Source organism: Schizophyllum commune (assembly GCF_000143185.2).
Source record: "Schizophyllum commune H4-8 unplaced genomic scaffold SCHCOscaffold_9, whole genome shotgun sequence".
NCBI lineage: Eukaryota > Fungi > Basidiomycota > Agaricomycetes > Agaricales > Schizophyllaceae > Schizophyllum > Schizophyllum commune.
In genome coordinates this window covers 287,514-313,575 of record NW_026089546.1, presented here as the reverse complement: position 1 = coordinate 313,575, position 26,062 = coordinate 287,514, and the positions used below count along the sequence as shown (strand labels likewise).

Genomic DNA, 26,062 nt, shown 5'->3' with positions numbered 1-26,062 from the left:
GTATCAACTATTGTTTTCATACGGCGGGAGCGGGATTACGGACCTATTCGCGTTGGCAAGAGCCGCGAGTCGGCTGTGGAAACAATTTGAGTTGGTCGAACGAACGTCGACCTGGGTCAGAGTCAGTAACGACAAGAAAGCGGAGATGCATCTCCAGCAAGTCAGCATGACGCGACCCCGGCGGTGGTATACCTCGTATTGGGTGCGCTTTGCGACGATCTGCTCGGCGACGGTCCAGACATGATTCCGTTCGCCGCGCGCTAGGCTCTCCCAGTCCCCGATACCGTCCGCAGGCGCGCTCAGCTGCACGAACCGGGGATCGTCGACATCGAGGACCTGGTACCGCCAGTGCGAGCGTGCCGGCGTGAGTACGAGCACGACCCGGAGAGTGGAATTGCAGCTCTCGAGAATCCCCCGAATCGCGCGGGCCGCAGCGCTGGCGGTGGAGTGCGAGAGCTGGCAGGCGAAGGCGAGGTGCGTCAGGCGGGGCGCGTGGCGGAAGCCGGTCCAGCCGGTCCATGTTTGCGGCTCGTCCTTGAACTCGAGGTGCGTGACGCGCGAAAAGAGCGCATTGGTGAAGTCGGGACGCGCGCGTTTGGGGTCCCGGAAGAGAGGTGCGTAGGAGATGGAGAGCGTGGTAGGCTGATGAACGTCCGATGCGAGCAAGATGGGATTTAGGTCTGGGTGAGACACCCAGCAAGCGAGGTGGGATAGATTCGTGCAAACAGCGAGGATGCGTAGCGCGCGACGATGTCCGACGACCTTGGTGAGGCAGAGACTTCGCACAAGGGTGGCATGATCAGCAGATCCAGCATCCTCGAGTGTAGCCAAGAAGAGTTCAGCAGTGCGCTGCTCCCAAAGCGTTACAACCGAGTAGAGGATAGGATTTGTCCTGAGGTATATCATCAGAGAGTACTGCATACAGCAAACACGAGGCAAGGTGAGATAGGGGGATTCGAGCGCAGATGACTTACCACGACCTGGCGAGGCGCGAGACGAGGACAAGGGTGGGGAGCGTCTGCGGCTCGCAGCGTCCGCAGACCTCGAAGATGTGACGATGCAGTTCGACGGGTAGCTCGACGACCATGGTGGCCAGCGTGAAGACGAGTTCTCGACCGCGGCTTATACAGAATGACGTGGGCGTGATGCGGCGTTTGCGCTAGTATCGAGGCCGCCACGGGACTCGGAGAAGAGGCTGCGTCAAACGTGCAGAACATATCGGTAGCATCGATGCGTAATCGGAGTGGACATGAAAGGGAGAACCAAGGGAGAACACTCATATGAGCCTCACGGGGGGAGGAAGAGGGAGGAAGGACGGCGCGAATTTGGTGAAGTTCAAGTCGAGCCCGGATCCGGACCCGATTTTCATCAAATCTGCGCTCATTCTATCGTTGAGCGATAGTTCATGCCAGGCAAGTATCCCTGCAGAGCACCCAGAAATATGTGTGTCGTTGTGGATCTCTATGTCGCAAGTCCTCCTTAGGCCCTCTGGCATAGACAGCGAGACTTAGTTGGGTTCTTTGAGTACGCAGATGGCTCAATCTATTATTTGTACTGGATGTAGAGTGTACCTGTCATGTTGCTATCTCGACAGCATCTGGCACTCGAAGGCCGCAAATACTTGGCCCAGGCATCTCACGTGATAGCGCGCGTGCCCGCGGAGTTTCCCGCCGCAATTCGCTCCGTCTGAATTTCCTTGACATTTAGTTCTGCCTCTCAGAACTTGGCTGCTCATTGATTCAAGGGAGCTCTCGAGCTCATCGTTACCAACACTGCCTTGTATGCCCTCACGAACATCACGCAACGGATTGGCGCCGATTGCAACAGCTTCCCCAGGTCCTTCCCACGCATCCTCCCTTGCATTGTTCTGGTTGTTGGCCCGATCTCCCCTGCTGTGCTGCAGAGCCGCATTCAAAGCGGACAGGAACTGTGTCGCGCCGACGCTCATCGCCACAGCTACATGCGATCCTGACCCTTTTTTGACCCTCGCACGAGGCAAATCAATAGCGACGCCCCTCATGTTTGGTCTTTGTGAACAGGCAGTGTGCTTCTTTCCAGGGCGTCCGGCAGGTCGGTCAACATAAGCAAGCTTCTTATCATATTGAGGGCGGGCGCTTAACCTTATCCTGGGGAACATTGTATGCGGCCATCAGTTCAAAGCGAACTTGGGCGAGCCTTATAACGGCGGCTACTGCGACGATGGCTTTCCTCTACCAAGCCCAACAGCTAGACCACAATAACCTCTGCTGCTCGAAGTCGCTCTTACTATCCATCCCCCTCTTCCACCATGCCGAGTCTCTTCCTTCCTCGCGACTCGGAGTCGGTCCGCAACGACGATGGATCGCTGGCCGTGGTCTACGTCGCCGACGTCGACGTTGACAGCGGCGAGATTCGCGTCATCCCCGGCCCCACCCCCTACTCTATCATGGCCCGCCAGGTTATGTTCCACAAGAACTACCTCCTCGATGTTGTCGAGGAGAACATCACGGACATTGGTCCGACCCGCGAGATACTTAGGCGCCGCCTGGAACTGCTCACCGAGCGCGCCAAGGCACATATCCAACGCCAGCGCTCCTACGCCTCAGCTTATGAAGCTTACGCGGTGCGTCGTCCTGCAGTCACTAACCATTCCGTATGCTCATTCCTTGCCTGTCCAGTCTGTGCTGAGCAGCAGCTACTCTGACGGCTTGAACTTGCTCGATCAGCGCGACTTTGACGATGCGTCTAACCCTCAGGCATGGGGCGTCGAGAGCATGTCCGACATCATGAAGCCTATCAATTACCACGTCGTCTTCCCTGAGGTCCCCGCGGCGCCATCTACCTCTACCTCTACCACCGCCGCCGCCATCCCCGTCCCCGAAGCTTCTTCTTCTTCTGCTACAGCAACTTCGACATCCATCCCTTCGCGCGGCAGCAAGCGCGTCACGCCCGACGAGCCATCCTCTAGCGTCGACTCCCTTCCTAAACGCGCTCGTCTCGACTCTGACGTCTCTGCTTCCACTGGCAACGGCGGCAACCTTCCCCATCTCACCACCCCCTACACAACGTACTACAGTGATCCGTCTACCAAGGGCAAGAAGCGCAGTAGGTCTGACTCCGACGAGGAAGACCGCGCTCCCAAGCGCGTGCGCCAACTTCCTGACACGATCCTCACACCCCTGCCCCTCGACGACGACGACCTTACTGACGCGGATGCTGAAGGTGAGGATGACGAGGACTACACGCCCGCCATCACTCCTGAGGTCGCTCGACCTAGCCCTACCACTGCCCCCTCAACGGCTCACGAGCCGCATCCTGTCGTCGGCTGCGGACCTCGCGCCACCCAAGGCTTCAAGATGCCTTGCATGCCGATGACATATCATACTGCGATGCCCCGTCGGACCGACGTCGACGACCCCCTCTACGATGCCGAAGACCATGCTGCTAACGATGAACTCGCTTCCGCTGCCGTCGCTGACGACCCCGTACGCGACGACGATTCCCATTCTGTATACCAACCCCCCTCTCGTTCTCCTACGCCTGTGCCCATCCGAAGCAGCCGGCGCCTGCGCTCGCGCAACACGAAGCCATACGACAGGCCATCTACAACCAAATCTCGAGCGTCTACCAAGAAGTCCAAGTCTCGGGCTTCGACCTCTCGCTCGACCTCTTCTCGCGCCTCCTCCTCTTCCAAGCCATTCGTCCCCGACGACGACGCCGCCGCCGCCATCGGCAGCAACTGCAAGTTCCCGCGCACCATCCGGCGCTTCATCACCCCCGTCGACGCACCCGGGCACATCAATCTCGGCCTCGACAACGCGTATTATAAGTGCCCGCCCCCCGCCTGCAGCGTCTGCGGGAAATTGAAAGGCAACACGGGCGATCTCTCCCGCCACATCCTCAGCCATATCGTGTGGGGGGACAAGCGTGTGAACCAGTGCCGATCGTGCCCCGTCAGCTACGCGCGGAAGGACGCGCTCACGCGCCATTTGAAGCATAATCCTGGTCATAGGGGCCAGTACGACGCGCTGTGCCCGGAGGTATGTCGATTAGGTGTTTCCATTTTCTTGCGCTTTACTGAACGTGTCTGCAGTTTTGGGTCAAGTACGAAGACTACTCGCAGCATGTCGTGCTCGATCTATCCGCTGACGAGTAGTTCGCCAACCCTGTCTGCTTGACGTCCTTGTCTGCTTTCCATCCCACCTACTCAAGCCATACCCGATCCGTCTCTCGCCAAATATACCCAACTCCTCTTTCCGACACCTACGCTCGTCTGCCCAGTATCTCTGACCTTTTTATTATGCTTTAAGTAGATAGTTCTTTTAGTAGCAGTAGTTCTTTTTAGTAGTGTAGCTTTTCTCATCGCGACAACGGACGCTGAACAGTGCCTTTACTTTTATTTTCTTTCAACTTCTCTTCATAGTGCACTACCCTTTTGTTCTTCACTTCGTCGAACTGGTCAATCGATTTCTGACTGCCTGCTAAAGGCTTGCGTACACTCATCGAATTCGTGATAAGGAAGACACATGCAGAGATGCTCTCGTGGACGGACAAGATATGTGTGAAGCAGATGAGTCGACTATTCAAACGACCCATTCATCGATGAAGGTGTGAGGGCATACACGCCCAACCGGTGTTCCTGTCAGGAGGAAGGCGCAGTGACCAGTCAAGCTCCAGACATGGTGTACACGATAATAAATGGGAAATTTGCGACAGCCATACGACCAGGTCACATCATCAAACGTGAGTAGTTGCGACGCATTTGCCCTCTCAATGCTTATAGTGTCTCCCCTCTTCGAGAATCGCCAGCATTCCTACGTCGTACGAGGCATCTGTCTGTACCGTGACCGAGACTGCATACGCTTTGTACATCCGTCTCTCAGCCACCAGATGTCGCCAGGGAGCCAATGCTGCTCTTCCGCTCAACACCCGCACTGCAGATCACTTGACCATCTTATCGCTTGGATCTCCAATGAGGTCGCGAGTGTCCTGTCTACATTGACGCCCTGAGCTCTGAGCATGATTATTCGGATTGTACTATGATTATCCACAAGCCGGAATACGGTAGATAACAGACAATGGGAAAGTACCAATTACGCTCTCCGAGGTGCATTGAGATGTGCATCCAGCGGAAGAAACGACCGCCCCACTTAGTCAGATTCAACGTCGAAGTCCGTCTCGACTCGTCGAAGCGCGACCACATCCCTTCCGTTGATCAAGCTTGGCAACGCGCGCGACTCGGCCATCTCTCGCACAGAGTTACGGATATCGAGGTGGTGCGGATGTCCGGCTTTGCATCCGTTATGCACGGTGAGGTCGGTGAGATTGGGCAGGAGGCCCTCCTCCCGGATCCTGTCAAACAACGACGCGCCTGGCGCGAAGGACATGGTCGGGTTACACTGCCCAGAGCCGACGCCGATGCTCAAGGAACGCAGACTCTCCAGTCTTCGGAGGATGAACAACAGCCGGTTCACGCGCCCGTCGTCCACTGTAGAGCGCGGCTGGTGATGGAAATTCAGCAGCTCGAGATGGCGCACGTCGGTGGGGGCGAACTCAGCGTCGCACAGAAACTCCAGGAGGGACGCGGTCGCGTCGTTGTCGTTCAGTTGGCAGCGCCGCACGATGACGGACTTCACGCCCGGCGCGCGCAGGAGCTTCAGTATCGGATGGATGCGCCCGTCCATGTCGACGGACTCGAGGCGGGGCATGTGCAGCGGAGGCTCGAGCGCGATGCTGGACGCGTCCATGTGGGTGGCCGACAGACGAAGCTGCCGCAGGGTCGCGGCAGATTGCCTGATGAGCGGCATCATTGAGTTTAAGGTGCACCAGAACGACTTGAACGACAGCACGGTGAGAGGGCTCGGCGAGGATTGGGCAAGGCGGTCCACCGCGGGCAGGGCGAGATGGTAGTGCCACGGTATCTCGTCCGCCGCGAGCTCGAGCTGGCGCAGGTTCGGGGCAGCGGCGAGGAAATTGAGCAAAAGCGGCTCGCCGGTATCCAGATGCGCAGGCGGGAGCGTAGGACGGAGGATGGCGCGCTCCAAGCGAGGCAAATCGCAGTGGAGTACACGCGGAAGTCTGGACATGTAATCCCCCGCCAGCGACAGCGTCGCCCAGCGCGATGCCTCAGGGATTAAATGGGCGAGCTGCGACTCTAACGCATTGATGCCCTTCGCATCTTCTCCGTATATATAGAGGGGTTTGTTCACGGACAGAGACACGCAAGCGTCGATATGCGGATACTCCGCAGTGGCCCTCGAAGCAAGCTTGACATACGTCCACAGGCCGTGGACGCTCCGCGCGACCGCGCGCCAATTGGTGCTGACGCACGCGATGGTTGTACTGATGGTGCGCGTGCGGCAAGAGTCCGTGGAGGTATCGGCGAGGGCGGTGAAGATGTGCGCAAGCAGTTCGGGAGGGAGGCGCCGGATGGGGGCGACCATGGTGCGGCTGATGGCGAGTTGCTTGCGAATTTGGTCGCGGAGGGCTTGTAGCCGTGCAATCTCTTCGTCGACATGGTGGAGTTCAGATTCAAGATTTGCAGAGTCGTCTTTTATGAACTTTATCTCTTCCGGGAGGAGGGGGGCGACTCCACTGCGAAGATAGCCGATGTTTGCGCGCGTTGCGGCGCGCTCGAGGGGGCAGGTGGTTTGCACTGGCATGCTGCTGGAAGAGTGAGTTAGCGTATGCTCAGCGTCGCTTGCTAGTCACGCACCTGCTGGGGCCGCTGGCAATGGTGAAGATTGGAAGGAAGGGGGAGTCTTGTGCGGTGCGCTAGATATGGGGGCGTGCGGGCCGCGCCAAAGCCGCGCTGCATCTATCTCGACTGGATCGCCTATATGAAGTCAAGGGTCTCCATGTAACCAGGCAGATTACCTGTCGCATGACTGTTAAAGCTGCATGTCTTACTAGCTCGAGGCATCTGACGAAAAGACAGTGAATCAAGTCTATTGTTCGCTAGTGAGCGCTGTCAAAGCCTCGAAGCGGTCCAGTATTCGTAGTGACCTTTAGCGATGTCGTTGCGTCGGCGAGATCCAGCTCGAAGGTGCATACGGTAAGGATGAAGGAGGAAGACAACTGGCACGACTTTCCGCGTGGCGTTACATATGTAACACGGCCACGTGACAAAGTGGCGCGAATTGTTACTTGCAGTTCAGACCTTGTCCTGATCCTCTTTGCTCTCAAAATCTACTTTACGACTTTCACGCCTCACAATCATTCAAGGCAAGCTGCCGCTGGAATCCACCGCCAACGTTCACTGCTGACCTCAAGCCACAGATGCTCGGCATGCGCGCTGCCCCGCTCGATCTCGATGGCGCATACCAGGTGCCGCTCGCCACGAAGACGCCGGGCAAGAACATGAAGCGCGAGAACGCGTATCCTCCCGCAACCGTTAACGGCAAGGCGCGCACCCTCATTTCGCAGACCCCGTTCAAGCCGGGTACAATCCGTGCGTCACGACGCCCTCCCACTCGCCAACCCAGCTGACCCCCGCACAGAGCCCGAGCGCATGAAAGATGCCGGCCCCTCCAAGGCCACAAAGACGCCCTTTGGCGACAAGACCCCCTTCCCCAACCGCCTCCGCCCGCAGCTCTTCTCGCCCTCGCAGGACGCGGGCCCCAAGCTTCAGAAGCCCAACTTCGTGCTCGAGGTCGTGCCGGACGGCAATGCGCGCCCGAGCTCGACGAGAAAGAACGCGCGCCCGAGGAGCAGCCTCACCAAGGCGTTCCAGACGCCGGCGAACCGGGGCGACTGGTGGAATGTGCCCGAGGACGATCTGATGTCGCCGGAGAACTCGGTGCAGGAGATCGCGGAGGAGGAGCTGTTCGATTTCGATGAGGAGATCGAGTACATGCCGCCCAATACGCTGGGTGTGTAGCCATCTTCTGGGCGGGAGGACGTGCACTAATCACAACGCGCAGATCTGCCCTACGTACCGCCGTTCGACTTTGAGATGCCGGACTACAAGAAGATCGGCGCTGCGGTGACGGAGATCATGCATTGCTACGCCTACGTTGACGTCGTGCCCACGCCCGATCCAACCTTCGATGAGAAGGACCTCGCCAACGACGGCAAGGGCCTCGCTGTCCCCATGGAACGCCTCCTCCCGGATAAAGTCCCCGAGGACGAGGAGGAGCCCACCGGCAAGCGCACCTCACCTGCTCCTTCCTCCAAGCGGACCTCGCCTACTCCCGTGTCCAAACCATCATCTCGTGCACCCTCCACCACTTCGCGCGCACCCTCCACCACTGCCCGCGCCCCCAGCGTCCTCCGCGGCACCACAACACACTCGCGTACGGCTAGTACAACTTCAAACATCCCCTCCCGCCCCGCCACCGCGACCGCCCTGCGCCGTCCTACACAAATCGCCCGTCCGGCGCCTGTGGTGCGCGCGCGCTCCGGCACCGTATCCACAGCTGCCGCCGCCACGCCTAAACCGCGTCCGACACGGGCTGCGTCGGTCTCGCGACCCGCTGCCACGACTGTCTCGCGACCGGCTGCCACTGCGGTCTCGCGTCCGGGCGCCAAGTCGACAGCTGCGACCACCGGTGCCGCGAATCGGGCGGGAGGCCGCGTCACTGGGGCAGGTGACCGCGCCGCGAGTATTCCATCGCGCGTCACCGGGGGAAAGAAGATCGTGCCCAAAGATGACGATCCGTTCAAGTTCGACGTGGATGGGCTGGTTGGGGAGGATTTCATGTTCGAGGTCTGAGCTTCCTCTAATCCAAAGGGACTCCGGTTATGAAGTGGGTTACATATCGAGGGCGAAAAGCGAAAGTTATGAAGCATGCAGACGAACCGCACACGGACACCTACTACCTATCTATCTATTAAATCTGCTGCTGTTTTGTTGGGTCCACGTCCTCGCTTTGTCTTCCCCTATACTGTGTGTTTACCAGTTGGGTTCATTAGGTTGAACTGTCAGCAGCTGTCTATGATTGTTTACGAGTACGACGATGCAATGCGATGGTGACGTTTTCCGTGAATGCGATGGTGACGTTTCCCGTGAGACATGCGCGTCGAAGTTGTGGTCAGTTGCCCCAGTTGGTCTCTGAACGCGTACGATGGTCTTGCTTTCGGTAGTCGTGCGGTCATAGGCTGGTCGGTGGCCAGCTGGGGTATATAACAGTTTCCCTCGTCGAGTCGATATTCTCATCTGCCTCTCCATCCACCCGAACTTTTTCTCCCAGTCAACAACCAAACATGTCTGGTGCGTCCCCGTTCTTTCTTTTGTGACGTAGAGTTAGCTGTTCGTGACGAGGAGCTAAATGGCCCCCTTCCTTCAGCCTCCGCACCCAGCAAGATCGTCTCCACCGACGAGCACGCCGAGATCGACAGCTTCGACGAGAGCACGTCGGGCACGAGCCGCATTGCGACGGGCGAGTCGAAGTCCGGGAAGGAGGAGGCGAATGTCATTCGCGGGTACAAGGCGACGATCTCTAGTGAGTAGCCCTCTATGCGATGGAGACGAGGGAAGGGACGTGATAGCAGTTATCCTGACGAATTACTCGCAGACCCCCGCGTCGGCGAGGAAGCCAAGGAGCATGCGAGGGAGTACCTTGAGCATCACGGTGTCGACCAGTAGAGCGGTGGCATGTGCACAGTAGAATCACACTTTGGAATTGGACTATGAGAGAAGCTCGTCAACAAATAATATCCGCCTAGAGCTCCATCGATTCGTGGGAAGAGGCAGAAGGGGGCAGAGGTTGAGTTGGTTCGTATTTGGTGATATGGGTCCGGTCCGCACATCCACGTGAAAGCTCTTTCCTTTTACCTCCATCATCAACCACCGCTCAAGCAGGCGTGTCCGCTGCTTAGCACCTTACGGATGCCTCAAACCGTGCGCACTGCACCCAGATCCATGCCGATAGCGATCGCCTTCCTCCTCAGCAGCGCCGCTGACCGGTCGAACCTCGCGTTTCTAAGTGAAGGCACTGCCCCCTCAGCGCAAAGGAAATCCATCTACGAAGATCTAGATAACCTCGAAGCCGAAGTCTAGAGCGTGGACGAGAAGATCGCTCGTCTGCAGACGCTGCGCGAACAGATCAGAACCTCACTCGCGCAATGGTTGCGGCCGTGCGTCGTCTACCGCCGGAGCTCTTGGCGCGCATCTTCCTCGAGCATGCAGACGCTCCCTGAATATGAATATGAGCGTACCCGAATCATCGCTACCACTGTCGCTGGCGCTAGCGCGACGAGGCGCTGGGTTGCCTGTAGCGTTCTCGAATTGTGGACGCACACTTCTCTCGCGCCGACCGCCGCATCCACGTATCCTCATCTGGAGGCCCGTCCTTCCAGGCGCGGCTTGCCTCTGCTGCACATCCACGGAGAGCGAGCCACTGGTAAAGCATGGATGGCGTAGATCGTCCGCATCACCCGATGCACATCGACCGGCCTTACCTACTTCACTGAGGCCTTGTCGGTGCATTGGTCGAGCGCATCAATGAGCTACTCGATAAGACATGTCTTCCCAATCACAACTTAGACGAGAGTGCGCAAGGTTTAAAAATCAGTCAGGAGTCGATTGACCAGAACGATGAAGCGAAGAACAAAAAGGTAGTGGGCTATGAAGAGAAGTTGAAAGAAAATTAAAGTAAAGGCACAATTCAGCGTCCGTTGTCGCGATGAGAAGAAAAGCTACACTACTGAAAGAACTACTGCTACAGAAAGGTCTATCTACTGAAACTGTATGAAAAAGGTCAGAGGAATCGGCGATCATTGTGTCAGAGTGGGTATCAGGGAATATGGGTAACAGAGACGGAGTGTTGGGTATAGTTGCGGGATACTAGGAAACGAGTCGAATGAAATGGAGAGATGAAAGCAATCTAGTCGTCGGCGCGAACGTCAAACTTGACGATCTTCCAATGCTTGTCATGGCCCACCAGCATCTGCGTACGTTGTCAGTACAAGGCAACAAAGACACAGTCGCCACATACCTCCGGCTGGCATTGCGCCTCCAGACTCCCCGTGTGGTCCCGCTTGGTCTCCAGGTGCCGCTTGAGCGAATCCTTCCGCGCGTACCCTAACTCGCAGTCCTCATGATCGCACCGCCAGAGACCGCCCCGCTCCATATCCCCCGTCCCGTCCGAGAGCCAGCGGATGTGCGTGAGGACGTGGCGCGAGAGGTCGCCCGGGCCCTTGGTCGCGTGCCCGCAGATGCTGCAGGCGGGTTTCTTCGCGCCCGGGCGCGCGTTGTCGAGGCCGAAGTTGATGTGGTGGGGCACGTCGACTGGGGTGATGAGGCGCCGAACGGCGGTTGGGAATTTGCAGTTGCTGCCGATGATGGCAGCGGCGGCGTCGATGGGTTTGAATTTTCTCTTGGGGGTGGGGGAAGAAGAAGAAGAGGCGCGGGAAGAGGCGGAGCGAGAGGTTGAGGCCCTGGACTTTGACTTTGACTTCTTGGCAGACGCTCGAGAATTGGTGCTAGTGGAGGGCCTATCGTAGGGCTTCGCGTTGCGCGAGCGCAGGCGCCGGCTGCTTCGGGTAGGCACAGGTGTAGGCGAGCGAGAGGGCGGTTCGTACACTGAGACGGAATCATCGTCATTGGAGACGGGAGTGTCAGCATCGAGGGCGTCGTCAACAGAGGCGGGCTCATCGACAGCGGCAAGGTCTTTGGCATCAAAGGGGACGTCGTCGACCTCGGCCCGACGAGGCATCGCAGTATGATATGTCATCGGCATGCAGGGCATCTTGAACCCTTGAGTGGCGCGAGGTCCGCAGCCGACGACAGGATGCGGCTCGTGAGCCGTCGAGGGGGCAGTGGTAGGGTTAGGTCGAACGACTTCGGGAGTGATGGCGGGCGTGTAGTCCTCGTCTTCCTCGCCGTCAGCGTCCGCGTCAGTGAGGTCGTCGTCGTCGAGGGGAAGGGGTGTCAGGACGGTGGCGGAGAGCGGCAGAGTCGTGTCAGAGGACTCGCGTGCGCGCTTGGAAGTGCGGTCTTCCTCGTCAGAGTCAGACCTACTGCGCTTCTTGTCCCTGGTAGACGGATCACTGTAGTAGGCCGTGTAGGTGGCTGTGACATTAAGAAGGTTGCCGCCGTTGGAAGCGGAGAGTTCAGAGTCAAGACGAGCACGTTTGGAGAGGGAGTCAGCGCTGGCAGATGGTGCGTCGGACGCAGCGCGCTTAGTGCAGCGAGAAGTGGAGGCGACAACAGAGGACGTCCCAGAGGCAATGGTGGTAGTGGTGGCTGGCGCGAAGACGACGTGGTAGTTGATGGGCTTCATGATGTCGGTCATGCTCTCGACGCCCCATGCGTGAGGCTTGGACTCGTCGTCAAAGTCACGCTGATCGAGGATGTTCAGGCCGTAGGCGTAGCTGCCGTTCAGCGCAGACTAGACAGGGGAGGAATGAGCACACGTAGCGGTAAGTGACAGCAGGTCGACGCACCACGTAAGCTGCATGAGCTGAGGCGTAGGAGGATTGGCGTTGGATGTGGGCTTTGGCGCGCTCGGTGAGGATCTGAAGGCGGAGCCTAAGGATCTCGCAGGTGGGACCGATGTCGGCGGTGTTCTCCTCGATGACTTCGAAGAGGTAAGTCTTGTGGAACATGACCTGGCGGGCCATGATGGAGGTGGTAGTGGGGTTGGGGATGACGACAATCTCGCCGGCGTCAACATCGACGTCGGCGACGTGAACCACGGCCAGCGAGCCGTCGTCGTTGCGTTTCGGCACCGAGTCGCGAGGAAGGAAGAGGCTCGACATGGTGGAAGAACGAGCTCGATAGTGTAGGTAACTTGGCGTATGGGAGGATATAGTGGTCTAGCTGTTGGTCTCGGTAAAGGAAAGCCATCGTCGAGGTAGCCGCCGTTATAAGGCTCGCACGAATCCGCTTTGAACTGATGGCCGCATACAATGTTCCCCAGGATAAGGTTAAGCGCCCGCCCTCAATACGATAAGAAGCTTGCCTATGTCGCCCGACCCGCCGGACGCCACGAACAGAAGCACACTGCCTGATCACAAAAGCCAAATATGGGGGCGCCGCTATTGAGTTGCCTCATGTCAAGGTCAAAAAAGGGTCGGGAGCGCACGTAAATGTGGCGATGAGCGTCGGCGCGGCGCAGTTCCTGTCCGCTTTGAATGCGGCTCTGCAGCACAGCAGAGGGGATCGGGCCAACAGCCAGAACAATGCAAGGGAGGTTGCGTGGGAAGGACCCGGGGAAGCTGTTGCGATCGGCGCCTTTCCTGTTGAGTATTGCCCCTGGGAGTATACACGCATGCGTCGGCAACGGTAGGCTTGCGCATTTCTATGGAGCCGGAGGAACGATGAGAGGCAGAACGGAATGTCGAGGGAAATTCGAATTCGAAGACAGAGAATGTGGCGTGGGCTTATCTCGGCGTGGTCGGACCGGCCCCGGATGTGGCATTCTCACGGTACTTACTTCCGGAGTCGGGCATTCTCACGGTACTTACTTCCGGAGTCGAAACTTGGTCTGCACTGCGATGGCAGGCTTGGGACTGCAAGTCTCTGGAATCTCTCGTAACATTCGACAGTTCTCAATTTGTGGCATTGAGGAACCTGTGGCATACTCATCTTCATGCTTTTGGCAGGGTATAGCACCGGGCAGTACACTGACAGGTTCGGCCTCGACGACGCTCGTGGTATCATCTTTTCACCTCTACAGCTTTCTATATGACAATCCAGGAGCTTCAAATGCGCTTGTTGTAAACACCATCTGGGCTCGGCTCGGCGGCATCGTGCATGTTGGTTAGCAGGTTGCCACGAGGTATCATAAGCACATTTCCCAGGATACAAATAAGCGCCCAATGCCACGGCCACAGCCTTTCACTCTTGGAATCTAACCACTACCATCGAAGCCTCCCAGCCCGTCTTCCTCACTTGAACCAGAACCACCACCATGTCTACCCTCTACCACCCTGCCGACTACGTGCCCGCCATCACCAACGGCGCTGGCGAACCTGCCATCGTCTGGGTTAGCAAGGTCGTGCCCGACGAGGGCAAGGTCTACGTTACCCAGAACCCCAACCGCCACGCACTACCGACACACGCATACACGTACCACGGCGTTACCCTCCTCGAGCTACTTGACATCGAGGAGCCGACCGACGCTGCGAGGCTGAAGTCGGCCCACCTGCAGCTTCTCACCGAGCGGGTGAAGACCCAGCTCGCTCGTAAAGCCTTATTCGAGCATCAAGCGCAGGTGTTCGAGGTGCGTACGAGCTCGATGCGTCGTTGCCACAGGCGATACCTCATTGCCACAGTGGATCTGACTACTTTGCAGGCTATCCTCGCGCATAGCTGCACGAACGCGAAGTTCGTCGAAGCTCACAGCGCACACAAGTACGGTGGCGACACGGAGTTTGCCACCTTCATGAACCTCTCTGATCCTCGCAAGTGGGGCGTGGACGAGATGACTGAAATCACGGACGATGTTCAGTACGAGATCGTCTTTCCAGAGGAACTGGAGGCGCTATTCGAGAAGGCCGCCGCTGCCGACGATGCTGAAGCTACCGAATCACCTGCGTCCACTGAAGATTCCGACGTCGAGTCGGAGCCCAGCTCTCCAGCTTCCTCCGAAGACGCTGCTGAACCATCCGCGCCCGCCGAAATCCCCATCACCGAGGAGCCTAGTTCCCCCACTCCCTCCGCTGACGAGGTCGCTCTCGACCTTACTTCGCTTGACGACGATGCCTCGGACTCCGAGGAGGCTCACATAGTCCTCCCCATCACACCTCCTGCACCCTCCACCGCCCTCGTCCCCTACGCCCGCGGCACCAAACGCGCCGCGCCCGACGACGATCTCGACCTCGACCTCGGCGACGGCTGCCCCCGCCTCGCCTTCGACCACATGAATCCCCACAAGCGCCGCTGCACGTCGCCCGACTCCGCCAACGCCTCCTGCGGCAGCGACGACGAGCTGGGCGCGAGCTACGACGCGGAGGGCGAGTACGAATGGGTGCACAAGTGGTCGAGCGAGAGCTTCTCGCGCCCGGTGTGCATGCGCGTGCGCAAGGGCGCTTGTCATACTTTCCTCTTCGAGGAGATTCACGATGGCGAGGGGTGTGGGGAGTTGCCGCTGTTTTCGAGGCCTCGGGCGGCGCGGGCGGGCTTTCCGGTAGCCAGCACTTCCGCGAACGTCGGGAACAGAGGCGTGAGGCGCATGGCTTCGGAGGACGACAACATTGGCCCCGCGCCGAAGCGCCTCGCGATCGATGCGACCGACGGCAACTCCCACACGGATGAAGTTGTCGACGAGAACGCCTCACGAGAGGCGCGCCCTCGTCTGGTCCCCGTCACCGGCCCCTGCGCGCGCCCGAACATTTTGTCAGCCCCTCGCCGCCTTCGCTCTGCTACCAACATGCTTTATCAGGCTCGCTCGCCTCCCCGCCCCTCAACCTCGTCTGCTGTAAATACCATCATCCCTACCTCTACCTCTGCTCCCTCCACCTCCACCGCCTCCACCATCACCCCAACCATCGAGGAACCGTCCTCCTCTGACGACGAAGCATCTTCCGCCGACGACGAGCCCCCCTCCGCCCTCCCCCACACCCCGCCTAACTTCGTACCCAAGGACGCCGTCGCCGAGTACCTTGGCACTAATGCCTGGCTCCCCTCCTCCATCCGCCGCCTCGTCACCCCGCCCCACGCGCCCGGACACGTCAACCTCGGGCTCGACGACCCCAAGTCGGGCCGCTGCAGCATCTGCGGGAAGACCGTCACGCGCGGCCCCAGTAGCCTCGTTCGCCACGTCCTCAGGCACATAACGTATGAGGACTCAGAGTCGTGGGCCGCGGATGGACGGATACACATCTGGCGCTGCCCTTGTGGGTGGGAGACGCTAACACAGCAGGGGTTGGAAAGGCACCATCGGACCCGGGGTCATTCTGGAGGGCGCCAGGCCTTGTTTGCTACTGATAGGGTAAGTCGAACGGTATGGTCTTGAGCTTGGTAGCTGATACAGCTTTCAGGTGTGGGTTGATAGAAAGCCCAAGCCAGTGGGCTTCGCGGGCCAAGACTTGATCTGGCGCCCGGTTATCGAATAGACGGTTTCCTCGTTTTTCGTCATACTATACGGTATACCCTTAGACTAAGATTGTCGCTTCCGGCTTCCATATCTTCTTTCACTCTACTCATTCTCAATCCACCCTCGGCCGCCACTGTTACTCAACTTTAGTAGATAGACTCTTTGGTAGATAGCCTTTTCTTCTCTTCCAGACTCCCTTGTCTGCCCTTTTGATTGTACACCTGCACTCTTCTTTTCGCCTTCTTTCTTCTTCGCTGGCCTATTAGCTTGGCTTCATCTTCGCACATCCTTGTTTCGTTGTGCGCCGTGACAACCCTTGACTACTCTCAGTATACCCTCAATACAAGAGCAATGTGGCTGGCTATTTTCACTATTGTGCCTCTCTGAACCGTTCTGTACACCCGTTGGGTTTCGTCCGAGAAGGCGAGGAGAAGTTGTGTAACGTAGGAACGATGCCCCTATTGTGCCACAATGCGCCACAAAAGCGACCGGGACTTCCCGGTGAGTTGAGAACGTGCCACGATGAGCGCGGCGCTAATCAACCCAAAGACAGCCCTCAGCTCGTTGTAGTTCTATGCGATATCTGCTTTCAGGGGTGTATATGGCTGTATCGAGCGAACCGATACTAGGAAGCCGGGTGTGAGCTAGGCGTTGACCCACCCGAGCCTTCAGACTCACCTTCACAGACACTGGCGACGAAGCACACCAGTAGGACTCAACCAGTTGACGGCCTTCTCTTGCCGGTCTGAATCTCGCTGCTCAACAGATATCATACACGGTGGTTTATCCTGGCGATAGTAGACCATGCGACAGGAAAAACAAGGCGTACCATAAGAAGTAAGTCTCAGCTTTTGTTCTGGCTTCCTTCCTCGTGGGCGTCTCATGTTTTGAGGCAGGCAGACGACGTCACTTTGAATTGCGTGCAAGAAGTCGGGCTTAGGACCCTGCAGGAGTGGCGATGCTCGCCTAGGCGTCAGGTCAAGGCCGCGCTTGCATTTAATTGCCGCGAACGGTTGGCAATGCCTGTGATCCCTGCTTCTCGGACCAGTTTATACAGGCAGCGCAGTTGCAGGGACAAGGTTAGAATGAAATCAGTACGCCAGAGAAGCGGACGGAAGAAGGACCCAGGCCGCGTATCCTTGCATCTCGGAGGACGCATAAGATGGTACGTGCTGTCTCGCCTTGGCACAACACGAGGATTAGACTTGCCGACAGAAGCAGAAGCTAAACAAGAAGCCTACCCGAAGCCTACAGCCTCGAGGGCACCATTCAGTCCCCTTTTTTTCAATGCGGCTGTTGTAATGTGACGGTGGCGGTGAAGTTGAAGACCGGCGTGCGCGTACGCTGCAGCCCGAACCTCACGGCGGACACGCTACGATTGATTAGCGTCGATATGAAGCTGGACGGTTTGAGATCCAGCACGCGCGTGAAGCGTCGTCGCGTTCGCAAAAACAGATCGACGAATAGGAAGAGTGGCGACGGGGCCGAGCGATGTGTGGCGTCAGGGACAAGTCAGTCTGCAGGTCTGGTTAGCGAGAGGACTCACTTTACAAGCGTCGATCCTATCTTTCTGCGCACAAAAATCACAGAAGTCAGCGCGATCTGTCCCCGGATGCAACGCATAGCTCGCAAGGACGTGCCCACTGTCCAGTAAACCCAGCGCGACTGACAAGGCGAAACATCGATGGTCATCGTATGACGAGGAACACGCAGCAACAGCGTGCCCTCGGTCCCGATCCCGGATCAAGGCCTTCGTCGCAAGACCCTTCCTTGTACGAACAAAGCAAGCAAGGACCACCCCCAATTAAGCACGGCCGGATGGAGAAAAGACCCTGGTGCATGCATCAGACATGGGTATGTTCCTGCTCTTTGACTTGGCCCTGTCGCATTTAAGGGCAGGCCACCGGGCCCGTGTTTGTCTGTCACCGTCTGCCACCCTGACCCCCACCCGCAAGCCCGACTAACGCGCTTGTGCGAAAGGTTGCTCTCAAGCCACCATCGTCGCCACCCAGGCGACCACCGCCTCTGTTACCCAAATCGCATCCACTAGACAGCTACTCGACTACGACGCGTCAATCGAACCCTCACGCAGTCTGTATACCCTCCGCCAGCCATGACCGCGGATTTCAAGTTCGACAACGCGAAGACGCAGCTCTTCTGCGCCCAGCGGGATATCCTCCCGGTGCGTAGTAGCCGCGTCTTGACGATACATGTGCACTGACGCGTCTTCAGACATTTCTTATCAACACAGACGAAGGCAAGCGCGGTGCCGCCGCCGATCAGTCTGTTCACGACGCGATCGTGCGCGCACACAGGCTCGCCGCCGAGTCCTGGGGCGGGTCCCCGCCCACCAGCCCCAAGCGCTCTTCACGCGTCTCTCGGACCCCCACCTCTGCGCGATCGAGCGCCACTCCTTCCAGCTCCAACAACCCCTTGTCCTATACCTGTGATACCTCTCGCAAGTCCCGACGCTACAGTGCGCCTGCGGTGCGTGCGCTACCCTCTCATGTTATGTCGCGTGTGCTGACTCATGACCCCTAGATCGTTGATCACCACGCGCTCGAGTTCGAGGTGAACGAGGTGCACGAGAAGATTCAGCGGTGGGCGATCAGGACGCAGCTTCAGGCGGAGCCCGCGTTCCCCCTCTCATTGCCTACGGACGACGACATGGAGTCCCTACCGCCGTCTCTACCGGCATCCCCACCCTCGTCGCCGAGGCGACCGAAGTGGAGGCGAATGATGAGCCTCAGCAGCCTCCCTGCGCGGGCCTGCCGCTCCTCGATCTCTAGTGTGGCGCAGACCATGTCACCTACCTCACCGACTTGGCCATCCTCACCGACATCTCCTACCAAGGAGACGATCTACCCCAAGGGTAAATACTCGCCTACGCGCCGTCATACCGCGCCGCCCGCATTGAACTATCCGTCCATCGACTCCATCGTGTCACCCACCTCCCCTACCTTCACCAGCTCCGATCTCCCTACCTGCCCCACGCCCGGCTCTCCCAAATCCGCGCGCACCCTCACGATGTCCCTCCGCAGCCTGGTACGCGGGCGACGTCGGTCGGACTCGACGGGGTCGCGCCTTTCGGACGCCTCGGACGCGTCCAGGGGTTCCTGCGTATCTGCGGAGTCGGGATACAGTCAGTTCTCTGACCTTACCGCATTCTCTAGGGCAAGCGGCTCGACGGCGGCAACGTCTCTCACGTCTCCTACCACGTGCTCTGGCCTCTACGGATCGACGATATTCGAGGAACCCCTGGCAATCTCTGAAGGCTTCAAGCCGTCCATGCTTGCGGGCAAGCTTGAGGCGTTGGCCGAGGAGGCGTCCAGCACGCACAGCAAAAGCGACTGCGAGCCGGATCGCGAGGTATGCTCACCTGATCTCCAGCAATCATCGAAACCAACTGACTGATCGCTTAGCAGAAAATGGGTCTCCCTCCGCGGGCGTCGCAAAATCTGATGGACGATAACTCATCCATCCGCGCCGTCTTTCGCGAGGAGCAATCGATGCCTTCCGGTCCACCTCCTTCTCGACGTACTTCCAAGCTCATCGCCGTGAACCCGTCGCAAGAGGAATTGGCCAAGGCTTTCCACGAAGTCCATCGTCCTACTCCCCACCCTCGCGTTCAGCCAATCGCTGTACCCACGACTCACTCGGTCACCCTTGCGACACCAATATGCGTTACACCCTCTCCTACACCCGCACCTCGACCGCCTGCTCCAACGCCTCAGGTGGTTCAAGAACCCAACCACGTTGTTGCGATCCGCGCGTATGCTTTGATACATCGCTCGCTGGCCGTCTTCGGCTGGTTCGCACCCGTCGTTTGGATGGCCATGCTTGCGATATACACTGTCATCCTCACGACTACCGCCCTCGCAGGTCTGCATGCGCTCACGTTCGAAGGTACTTCCGCTCTGGCGAAGTACCTGACGCGAAGCCGCGTCTACCTCCCTTCCTTTACCGAGAAATCGGTTAGGTCTGGGATCAATGCATCGAAGCAGATCGAGGGCGCGTAGGCGTTCGTCCCTTTTCCTATGATCTCCCTTTTGGCGACCTCATTTCATGGACTTTGCAGTAACGGCTCCACGACCTCCTCATTGCGCTACCTTACCTTACTCCCCGTTTATTTACTAACTTATACCCTGTGTTGGTCGCGCAGACCGTGCTTTTTCTTCCTGCGCTCGATTGCTTTTGGATGGATGGATCATCATGTCGCCTTGTCTATAGACCATCTACTTACCCACTCTCGTTACACCACCTAACTCGTCGTCGCCGCTCCTTACATTGTGTAGCATAGAAGCTAGTTGCCGGTCGGCTGGCACCCCCAATAAACCCTGTCGCTCCTTCATATGATGCGCTGAGTCTTTTTGAAAGGTCAGACCCGCTTTCAAACGCGAGTTGGAGACATCGGGTTTGGAGCAGCAGGTCAAGGGAGGTCGGACTTGAGATTGACTTCTGTGCCAGTGACTACAACCAATCAGGCCTAGTACAAGTACAACTACTGGTTCTTCATTCGATACGGTCCACAAACAACACTTTCCGCAGCATCATGCTCCTCGAGGTATTCCTGCGCACGCTCCTTCGCCTCGTCACCAACACGGGGGTCTATGGGGATCATCAGACGCCAGAACGACTGAAGCAATAGATTCGGGCTCACTGTGCAGCGTAGCCTTGTAGCCGCGGATGACGTTGTCTTCGTTCTTTTCAGAGGCGGTCTTGCGGGACGCGCCAACCGTAGCGCGGCGGCCACTCGCGTGCTGGGGCTCTTCCTCGGCCTCATCCGCGCCCTGGAGCATGCCATCGTCGTCATCGACGATGTCGGCACCCTTCGAGCGGGTGTTGGGGCCAGCTGTGAGAGCGGGTCAGATGAGGACGGATTAGAAGGCGTAACGATAAGGCTCACCAGCATGTTGAACGGAAGGCGCGTCGTCAACATCGGCACCCATGTCGTGGAGACGCTCGGTCGCGGACTGCTTCGCCTCGTCGCTGACGTTGGGGTTGTGGATGGAGGCCTTTAAGCCAGCGGCGACGCGTCCGGGGTTCTTGCCTTCTGCGAAGTCGTCAGATGGTGTATAACGCGGTAGACGGTGGGCACGACTTACGAGACATGGTTAAGGTGGTCGGAGTGGGGAGTGAAGGGTTGAGTGGTGATTGCAACTGCTCTTTCTCCTACTTCGACCTCTGACTTATATACCCACCTCCCATGGCTCTCTCGCGTCAATGATGACAACAACGCCCTCGTCACAAAGCTTCACCGCTCCTCCTGCCGGCAAGAAACTCCCCACCTCAGGGTCCTCGCAGTTCACGCCGCTGACCATCGAGGGAAGGCGCTGACATCTGTGCAAGGATAAAATTCGTGACGATGAGAAGAAGCCGGAAGATGGCGTAAAGCGCGCTAGGGTCGCGCAGATCCCATGCACTGTTGCATCGCGACGCGCCACCATGACGAGCAGGTGACCGTTGCGCCAAAGGTTTGCGTCACTTCAAGTAAGCGCCGAGGAGGTTGCGCGGGCCCATCTGCAGCTGCTGACAATGGAGCAGACAGTACTGTGATAAAGTAACATTCTATGCGTATGCGTGGTAATATCTGCGAGTGCGTCAGCATAGTACACACGGTAGCAGAGATGGAACATACAATGTTCAACCCATCCTTTGAGACCTCCCTACATCTGCTCATACAGCAAATCATTCAACGGCAAGCCCAGCTGCTTCGCCAACTCCAGTGCCACCTCATGCGTAATCCGCGCTTTGAACATCGGTGGCCCGTCCAGCCGCTCATTCGGCGTGGTGCGGTCGAGCAAGCGTATCTTGGTGAGCTGTCCGATCGCCCCGTATACCGCGACGCGCCCGATCTCCGCATCGGTGTACTCTCCTGGAATCTGATATTGTGGTGCGAGTGGTCGCGTGTCGGCATCGTACTCTTCTAGCAGCGCGCCGAGGATGGCCAACATGCGGTCGAGGGGGAAGGCGGCAGGGCCGGCGAGTTGCAGAGGTACCTGGATAGAGCGCGTTCAGCATCAACACCGGAAGATAGGACGACATTCACTCGCCTTCTGCTGCCCTCCCTTGATGGTGTTCACCCGCCTCGCCTTCCGCTTTTTGCCCCGCTCGTCCAATCCGCGCCCGAACATGCGCAGGTCCGACTTTGCAGGGTTCGAAGAAGCCAAAAACGCGGCGACGAGGATGAACTTCGACATACGAGGGAGGTCCACCAGAGGAGCTCGATTCTCCCTCGACGAATCATGCTTCGGGTCCGTCGATTGTCCCTCCTTCAGCGCCTGCGCGTCCGCCCACGCCTTCGCGGAAACTTTGCGCGGCAACAGCGCGTCCAATGCGTTCGCGATGGATGACCGAAACCGTGCGGTCAGGCTGATGATCGACTCTTGGTCTGGAGCGACGAGCTCTGGCGTATCGCCCAGCTCCTCTAGTCCATCAGCATCGTCCTCGGCCATCCGTGCCGCCACCGCCTCTTCATGCTCTTTAACGAGCTCTTCGTGCGCATCTAGGATGGGTTGCACGAAACCGGGCCAGCGGGCAGCGGCAATGTACTGGAGCTCGGTTACGTCGCGGGTATAGGGGAAGCAGACGTCGCAGAGCATGTTGACGAAGACGGCATAGACTTGTCGGAGGGCAGGATGATAGGATGTCGGTGGTATAGGGATATCTAAATCTGCATCTGCGGGAGAAGGGTATGATTCTAGCAATTGACTGCTGACGGCTTTAGAGAGTCAAGTCAGCACAGCACATAGTGAGAATGTCCTGTCTAGACTTACCTTCTTTTGAGGGCGGGGCGACGTCAATGTAGTAAGGGTCGATAGCGGACGCGAGGGTAGGTCGCAGATCCTCCCATCGAACGTCAGAAAGCATTATTACAGTTAGGTTCAGTCGCGACTTTACAGATCGTCAGTGCACCACAGACATACTGAAAAGGCCTGCTTACGAGTTTAGCGAGCTCGGTAAGTGGGACGAGCACCTCTGCAGGTATTCTTTCTGCATGCTCGAGAGCAATCACCAACCTTGGCGAGGGCGTTTGTTCCGCGCTGAACGTCTGTAATCCATGTATGAAGCCATCGAGGTTCTCGCCCCACTTCCCGTCGCCCCAGCTTGTGCAGTCATTTTCCCAGTCCGGAGTCCAGTCGGCGAGGTCGTTGATGATAGCGTCAAAGAGCAGACGCGCAGTGAAGCAGGCGACAGCATTCACGACGGCGTAGCGGATGGTGGCATCCTCTAAGGCAAGTTGCTGAAAGAGGTGTCGGAGCTGAAGAGAGACTGGGCGAGATGCGGTAGGAGAGTTAACGTATATGAAGGGAGGAGACACGCCAGAGGCAAGGAGGCTTTCGAGTTGCAGCAGATTCTCTTCTTGGCTGACGAGACCCGGTGCCACTTCAGTGGCCATTGTTGGTTTGAAGAAGCAGATATACGGATGGAGAGAGGAGTTTTAGACTCAACCTCCTGTGTCCTGGGGGCCAGACGAATACTACCGGGGCCTTACCACCGACAAATGGAGCAGACGTGGGTTCGAACGTCGAGGTCAACGACAAGTCCTTGAACATGTCACACGTCACAAATCTAGCACCGTCACATTGTGTCACACAGCGATCAAAAAAGTTTCGGCGCCTGCGGCTTACATTCCCCCCTCGCCATCCCGCACGTCCCTCACCATGTCGACGAGCGGATTGAAGGCGATTGCGCCGGTCCCCACCGCGGCGGACTTCTTGGACATCGTCCTGTCCAAGACCCAGCGAAAAACGCCGACGGTACGCCCCCGCAATGCGATCACTTCCCTCCCGCTGCAAGTATGCTAAACGGGATGCATAGGTCATCCACAAGAACTTCAAGATCAGCAGAATACGGAACTTCTACATGCGCAAGGTCAAGTTTACGCAAGACTCGTTCGATGAGAAGCTCGGTGCTATCCTGAGCGAGTTCCCCGTCCTTGATGTGCGTGTGCGAGCTGTATATCTGCTCGACTGATGTTGATCTTTTCTGTAGGATCTCCATCCATTCCTCTCCTCCTTGATGAACGTGCTGTACGACAAGAACCACTATAAGCTTGCGTTGGGTCAGCTACGGACAGCAAGACATCTGATCGACCAGGTGGCGAAGGACTACGTCCGCCTGCTTAAGTTTGGTGACAGCATGTACCGCTGCAAGCAGCTCAAGCGTGCTGCCCTCGGTCGGTGAGTATTTGCATCTCCCTTTCCTCTCTTTCCTTGCTGAGATCTCGTAGCATGGCTACGATCATGCGCCGCCAGAAGGACCCGCTCGCCTACCTCGAGCAGGTCCGGCAACATATCTCCCGTCTCCCCGCCATCGACCCCAACACCCGCACCCTCATTATCTGCGGCTATCCCAACGTCGGCAAGTCATCTTTCATCAACAAGGTCACCCGCGCGGACGTCGACGTCCAGCCGTACGCCTTCACCACCAAGTCCCTCTTCGTCGGCCACCTCGACTACAAGTACCTCCGCTGGCAGGTGATCGACACGCCTGGTGTGCTCGACCATCCACTCGAGGAGATGAACACGATTGAGATGCAAAGCATCACCGCGCTGGCCCATCTGAAGAGCTGTGTGCTGTACTTCATGGACCTCAGCGAGCAGTGCGGGTACTCGGTCGAGGCGCAGTGCAAGCTCTTCCACTCGATCAAGCCCCTCTTCACCGGCAAGCCTGTTCTCCTCGTCATCAACAAGATCGACGTCACCCGGCTCGAGGATCTCGTTCCCGAGACGCGCGCGCTGGTGCAGGAGATCATAGACGCGGAGGACGTCAAGTGCGTCCAGGTGTCGTGCTACTCGGAGGAGGGTGTGATGGACGTCAAGAACACGGCCTGCGATGCTCTGCTTGCCCACCGCGTCGAGAACAAGCTCCGCGGCAGCAAGATCAACCAAGTCGCCAACCGCATCCACGTCGCGCAGCCTAAGCCTCGCGACGATGTCGTCCGCCCACCCTTCATCCCCGAAGCCGTCAAGCAGAAGAAGAAGTTCGACCCCGAGGACCCGGAGCGCAAGAAGCTCGCCCGCGAGATCGAGCTGGAGGAGGGCGGTCCCGGCGTCTTCAACATCAACCTCAAGCGTGAGTTTCACTGCATTTTGACGCCTGACCGCATCTCACATCATCTTAAGAGGACTATCTGCTCAAGAACCCGGAGTGGAAGCAGGACGTCATCCCCGAGCTTTGGCAAGGGAAGAACATCGCCGACTTCATCGACCCCGATATCGAGGAAAAGCTCGAGGCGCTCGAGCGCGAGGAAGAGCGGCTACAGGCCGAGGGTTTCTACGACAGCGACGAGGACTCGTTCGACTCCGACGACGAGCGCGAGGCCGTTGAGGCACAGGCCAACCTCAAAGCCAAAATCACTTCCCAGGCCATCAAGAAGTCAAAACGCAACCAACCTCCCTTACCCCGCACCGCTGGCCTCCGCACCCTCTCCGAACTTTCTGCCGGCATGCGCGCCGCCGGGCACGACCCATCTCGCATCGAGGGGCGCGCAAAAGCGCTCGCGAAGGCGCAGAAGCGGAAACGGGACGAGGAGGGCGAGGAGGACGTCGAGATGGGCTCGGGCAGCGATGGCGACGAGGACGACCCGATGGACGTGGATGGCGAGGGCGCGCCCGTCAAGCGGGCAAAGACGGCAGCAGGCGCGGTCATCAGCCGGCGCGCGCCGCGGACAAATCGCTCGCTCGTGGGCTTGCGGGACGACGCACAGGCAGACAAGGCGGTCAAGCTGCGCAACATCGGCCAGCGGCCCGCCGCCTTCCTCGCCCGCGCGGGAGAGGGCGACAGGCATATCGGGACGAAAATGCCGCGGCACTTGTTCGCTGGGAAGCGCAAGGGCGGCAAGACGCAGCGCCGGTAGAGCGGTCGTGTGTCCTGCTTTGTTCGTTCTATGTTCTGTCGCTGTATATGGCTTGTATTTCTGTATATCCCTGTGCTTTAGGCCGGTAATGTCATGGGTGTAGCCGCCTAGCGCGGGCCTCTGGACGATTGGGGGCGTTGGTAAAGTCGCACTGTGATCACGTGGATGAAGAACCGGCATTTGCCGGAAAAGCCATAACGACGTCAGGCGCTTATCAGTGCCCGTCCTTTGGCGTTGG

The 26,062-nt window shown here is 58.2% G+C and overlaps 12 protein-coding genes across 12 annotated transcripts; 6 read left to right on the top strand and 6 right to left on the bottom strand.

The window, feature by feature from the left end:
- Nucleotides 1–3: 3 nt before the first annotated feature.
- On the bottom strand, nucleotides 4–1,087 carry SCHCODRAFT_01203135 (uncharacterized protein; the record flags this gene model as incomplete). Its single annotated transcript, XM_003029145.2, has 3 exons — nucleotides 4–111; nucleotides 193–892; nucleotides 975–1,087. 3 exons carry the CDS (start codon nucleotides 1,085–1,087, stop codon nucleotides 4–6), a joined length of 921 nt encoding a protein of 306 aa, XP_003029191.1.
- Nucleotides 1,088–2,287: 1,200 nt separating this feature from the next.
- Nucleotides 2,288–4,200, top strand: SCHCODRAFT_02584847 (uncharacterized protein; the record flags this gene model as incomplete). Its single annotated transcript, XM_003029548.2, has 3 exons — nucleotides 2,288–2,602; nucleotides 2,658–4,019; nucleotides 4,073–4,200. 3 exons carry the CDS (start codon nucleotides 2,288–2,290, stop codon nucleotides 4,133–4,135), a joined length of 1,740 nt encoding a protein of 579 aa, XP_003029594.1. The 3' UTR covers nucleotides 4,136–4,200.
- An 861-nt stretch (nucleotides 4,201–5,061) lies between these two features.
- SCHCODRAFT_02633354 (uncharacterized protein) lies at nucleotides 5,062–6,093 on the bottom strand. The gene has a single exon (XM_003029144.2). It carries the CDS (start codon nucleotides 6,063–6,065, stop codon nucleotides 5,130–5,132), a length of 936 nt encoding a protein of 311 aa, XP_003029190.2. The 5' UTR covers nucleotides 6,066–6,093; the 3' UTR covers nucleotides 5,062–5,129.
- Nucleotides 6,094–6,203: 110 nt separating this feature from the next.
- SCHCODRAFT_01038978 (uncharacterized protein) lies at nucleotides 6,204–7,018 on the bottom strand (the record flags this gene model as incomplete). The annotated part of the gene is made up of 2 exons (XM_003029143.1): nucleotides 6,695–7,018; nucleotides 6,204–6,645 (listed from the first exon to the last, which is right to left on the bottom strand). A coding segment is annotated over exon 2 (382 nt), but the record flags the coding sequence as incomplete, so codon positions are not given.
- Nucleotides 7,019–7,149: 131 nt separating this feature from the next.
- On the top strand, nucleotides 7,150–8,964 carry SCHCODRAFT_02584841 (uncharacterized protein). Its single transcript, XM_003029547.2, has 4 exons — nucleotides 7,150–7,203; nucleotides 7,258–7,429; nucleotides 7,479–7,850; nucleotides 7,902–8,964. Exons 2-4 carry the CDS (start codon nucleotides 7,258–7,260, stop codon nucleotides 8,690–8,692), a joined length of 1,335 nt encoding a protein of 444 aa, XP_003029593.1. The 5' UTR covers nucleotides 7,150–7,203; the 3' UTR covers nucleotides 8,693–8,964.
- Nucleotides 8,965–9,036: 72 nt separating this feature from the next.
- On the top strand, nucleotides 9,037–9,651 carry SCHCODRAFT_02633348 (uncharacterized protein). Its single transcript, XM_003029546.3, has 3 exons — nucleotides 9,037–9,190; nucleotides 9,267–9,422; nucleotides 9,495–9,651. The coding sequence occupies exons 1-3, from the start codon at nucleotides 9,184–9,186 to the stop codon at nucleotides 9,563–9,565; spliced, it is 234 nt and encodes a 77-aa protein (XP_003029592.1). The 5' UTR covers nucleotides 9,037–9,183; the 3' UTR covers nucleotides 9,566–9,651.
- Nucleotides 9,652–10,805: 1,154 nt separating this feature from the next.
- SCHCODRAFT_02511560 (uncharacterized protein) lies at nucleotides 10,806–12,681 on the bottom strand (the record flags this gene model as incomplete). The annotated part of the gene is made up of 3 exons (XM_003029142.1): nucleotides 10,806–10,868; nucleotides 10,917–12,311; nucleotides 12,367–12,681. 3 exons carry the CDS (start codon nucleotides 12,679–12,681, stop codon nucleotides 10,806–10,808), a joined length of 1,773 nt encoding a protein of 590 aa, XP_003029188.1.
- Nucleotides 12,682–13,396: 715 nt separating this feature from the next.
- SCHCODRAFT_02750651 (uncharacterized protein) lies at nucleotides 13,397–16,342 on the top strand. The gene is made up of 3 exons (XM_003029545.2): nucleotides 13,397–14,147; nucleotides 14,220–15,857; nucleotides 15,907–16,342. Exons 1-3 carry the CDS (start codon nucleotides 13,836–13,838, stop codon nucleotides 15,979–15,981), a joined length of 2,025 nt encoding a protein of 674 aa, XP_003029591.1. The 5' UTR covers nucleotides 13,397–13,835; the 3' UTR covers nucleotides 15,982–16,342.
- A 1,733-nt stretch (nucleotides 16,343–18,075) lies between these two features.
- SCHCODRAFT_02510177 (uncharacterized protein) lies at nucleotides 18,076–19,981 on the top strand (the record flags this gene model as incomplete). Its single annotated transcript, XM_003029544.2, has 4 exons — nucleotides 18,076–18,144; nucleotides 18,195–18,449; nucleotides 18,504–19,331; nucleotides 19,388–19,981. The coding sequence occupies 4 exons, from the start codon at nucleotides 18,076–18,078 to the stop codon at nucleotides 19,979–19,981; spliced, it is 1,746 nt and encodes a 581-aa protein (XP_003029590.1).
- A 482-nt stretch (nucleotides 19,982–20,463) lies between these two features.
- On the bottom strand, nucleotides 20,464–21,016 carry SCHCODRAFT_059174 (uncharacterized protein; the record flags this gene model as incomplete). The annotated part of the gene is made up of 3 exons (XM_003029141.1): nucleotides 20,464–20,570; nucleotides 20,623–20,680; nucleotides 20,882–21,016. Coding segments are annotated over 3 exons (300 nt in total), but the record flags the coding sequence as incomplete, so codon positions are not given.
- Nucleotides 21,017–21,460: 444 nt separating this feature from the next.
- On the bottom strand, nucleotides 21,461–23,493 carry SCHCODRAFT_02690849 (uncharacterized protein). Its single transcript, XM_050346830.1, has 5 exons — nucleotides 22,906–23,493; nucleotides 22,739–22,856; nucleotides 22,016–22,683; nucleotides 21,601–21,961; nucleotides 21,461–21,552 (listed from the first exon to the last, which is right to left on the bottom strand). Exons 1-4 carry the CDS (start codon nucleotides 23,359–23,361, stop codon nucleotides 21,629–21,631), a joined length of 1,575 nt encoding a protein of 524 aa, XP_050198705.1. The 5' UTR covers nucleotides 23,362–23,493; the 3' UTR covers nucleotides 21,461–21,552; nucleotides 21,601–21,628.
- Nucleotides 23,494–23,581: 88 nt separating this feature from the next.
- SCHCODRAFT_02548477 (P-loop containing nucleoside triphosphate hydrolase protein) lies at nucleotides 23,582–25,986 on the top strand. Its single transcript, XM_003029543.2, has 5 exons — nucleotides 23,582–23,722; nucleotides 23,784–23,906; nucleotides 23,958–24,145; nucleotides 24,196–25,040; nucleotides 25,091–25,986. Exons 1-5 carry the CDS (start codon nucleotides 23,627–23,629, stop codon nucleotides 25,822–25,824), a joined length of 1,986 nt encoding a protein of 661 aa, XP_003029589.1. The 5' UTR covers nucleotides 23,582–23,626; the 3' UTR covers nucleotides 25,825–25,986.
- Nucleotides 25,987–26,062: the final 76 nt, after the last annotated feature.

What these genes read in the sequence shown, in the direction of transcription:
- SCHCODRAFT_02584841 (XM_003029547.2), top strand. Translation starts at nt 7,258, where the DNA reads ATGCTCGGCATGCGCGCTGCCCCGCTCGATCTCGATGGCGCATACCAG. An exon ending in GTTCAAGCCGGGTACAATCC is followed by an intron (nt 7,430 to 7,478) that starts GTGCGTCACGAC and finishes ACCCCCGCACAG; the next exon opens with AGCCCGAGCGCATGAAAGAT. An exon ending in CATGCCGCCCAATACGCTGG is followed by an intron (nt 7,851 to 7,901) that starts GTGTGTAGCCAT and finishes CACAACGCGCAG; the next exon opens with ATCTGCCCTACGTACCGCCG.
- SCHCODRAFT_02750651 (XM_003029545.2), top strand. Translation starts at nt 13,836, where the DNA reads ATGTCTACCCTCTACCACCCTGCCGACTACGTGCCCGCCATCACCAAC. An exon ending in ATCAAGCGCAGGTGTTCGAG is followed by an intron (nt 14,148 to 14,219) that starts GTGCGTACGAGC and finishes ACTACTTTGCAG; the next exon opens with GCTATCCTCGCGCATAGCTG. An exon ending in CCTTGTTTGCTACTGATAGG is followed by an intron (nt 15,858 to 15,906) that starts GTAAGTCGAACG and finishes TACAGCTTTCAG; the next exon opens with GTGTGGGTTGATAGAAAGCC.
- SCHCODRAFT_02633354 (XM_003029144.2), bottom strand. Translation starts at nt 6,065, where the DNA reads ATGTCCAGACTTCCGCGTGTACTCCACTGCGATTTGCCTCGCTTGGAG.
- SCHCODRAFT_02633348 (XM_003029546.3), top strand. An exon ending in GTACAAGGCGACGATCTCTA is followed by an intron (nt 9,423 to 9,494) that starts GTGAGTAGCCCT and finishes AATTACTCGCAG; the next exon opens with ACCCCCGCGTCGGCGAGGAA.
- SCHCODRAFT_02690849 (XM_050346830.1), bottom strand. Translation starts at nt 23,361, where the DNA reads ATGGCCACTGAAGTGGCACCGGGTCTCGTCAGCCAAGAAGAGAATCTG. An exon ending in CGCCCCGCCCTCAAAAGAAG is followed by an intron (nt 22,684 to 22,738) that starts GTAAGTCTAGAC and finishes GACTCTCTAAAG; the next exon opens with CCGTCAGCAGTCAATTGCTA. An exon ending in TCAAGGGAGGGCAGCAGAAG is followed by an intron (nt 21,962 to 22,015) that starts GCGAGTGAATGT and finishes CGCTCTATCCAG; the next exon opens with GTACCTCTGCAACTCGCCGG.
- SCHCODRAFT_02548477 (XM_003029543.2), top strand. Translation starts at nt 23,627, where the DNA reads ATGTCGACGAGCGGATTGAAGGCGATTGCGCCGGTCCCCACCGCGGCG. An exon ending in CCCAGCGAAAAACGCCGACG is followed by an intron (nt 23,723 to 23,783) that starts GTACGCCCCCGC and finishes CGGGATGCATAG; the next exon opens with GTCATCCACAAGAACTTCAA. An exon ending in GCGAGTTCCCCGTCCTTGAT is followed by an intron (nt 23,907 to 23,957) that starts GTGCGTGTGCGA and finishes TCTTTTCTGTAG; the next exon opens with GATCTCCATCCATTCCTCTC.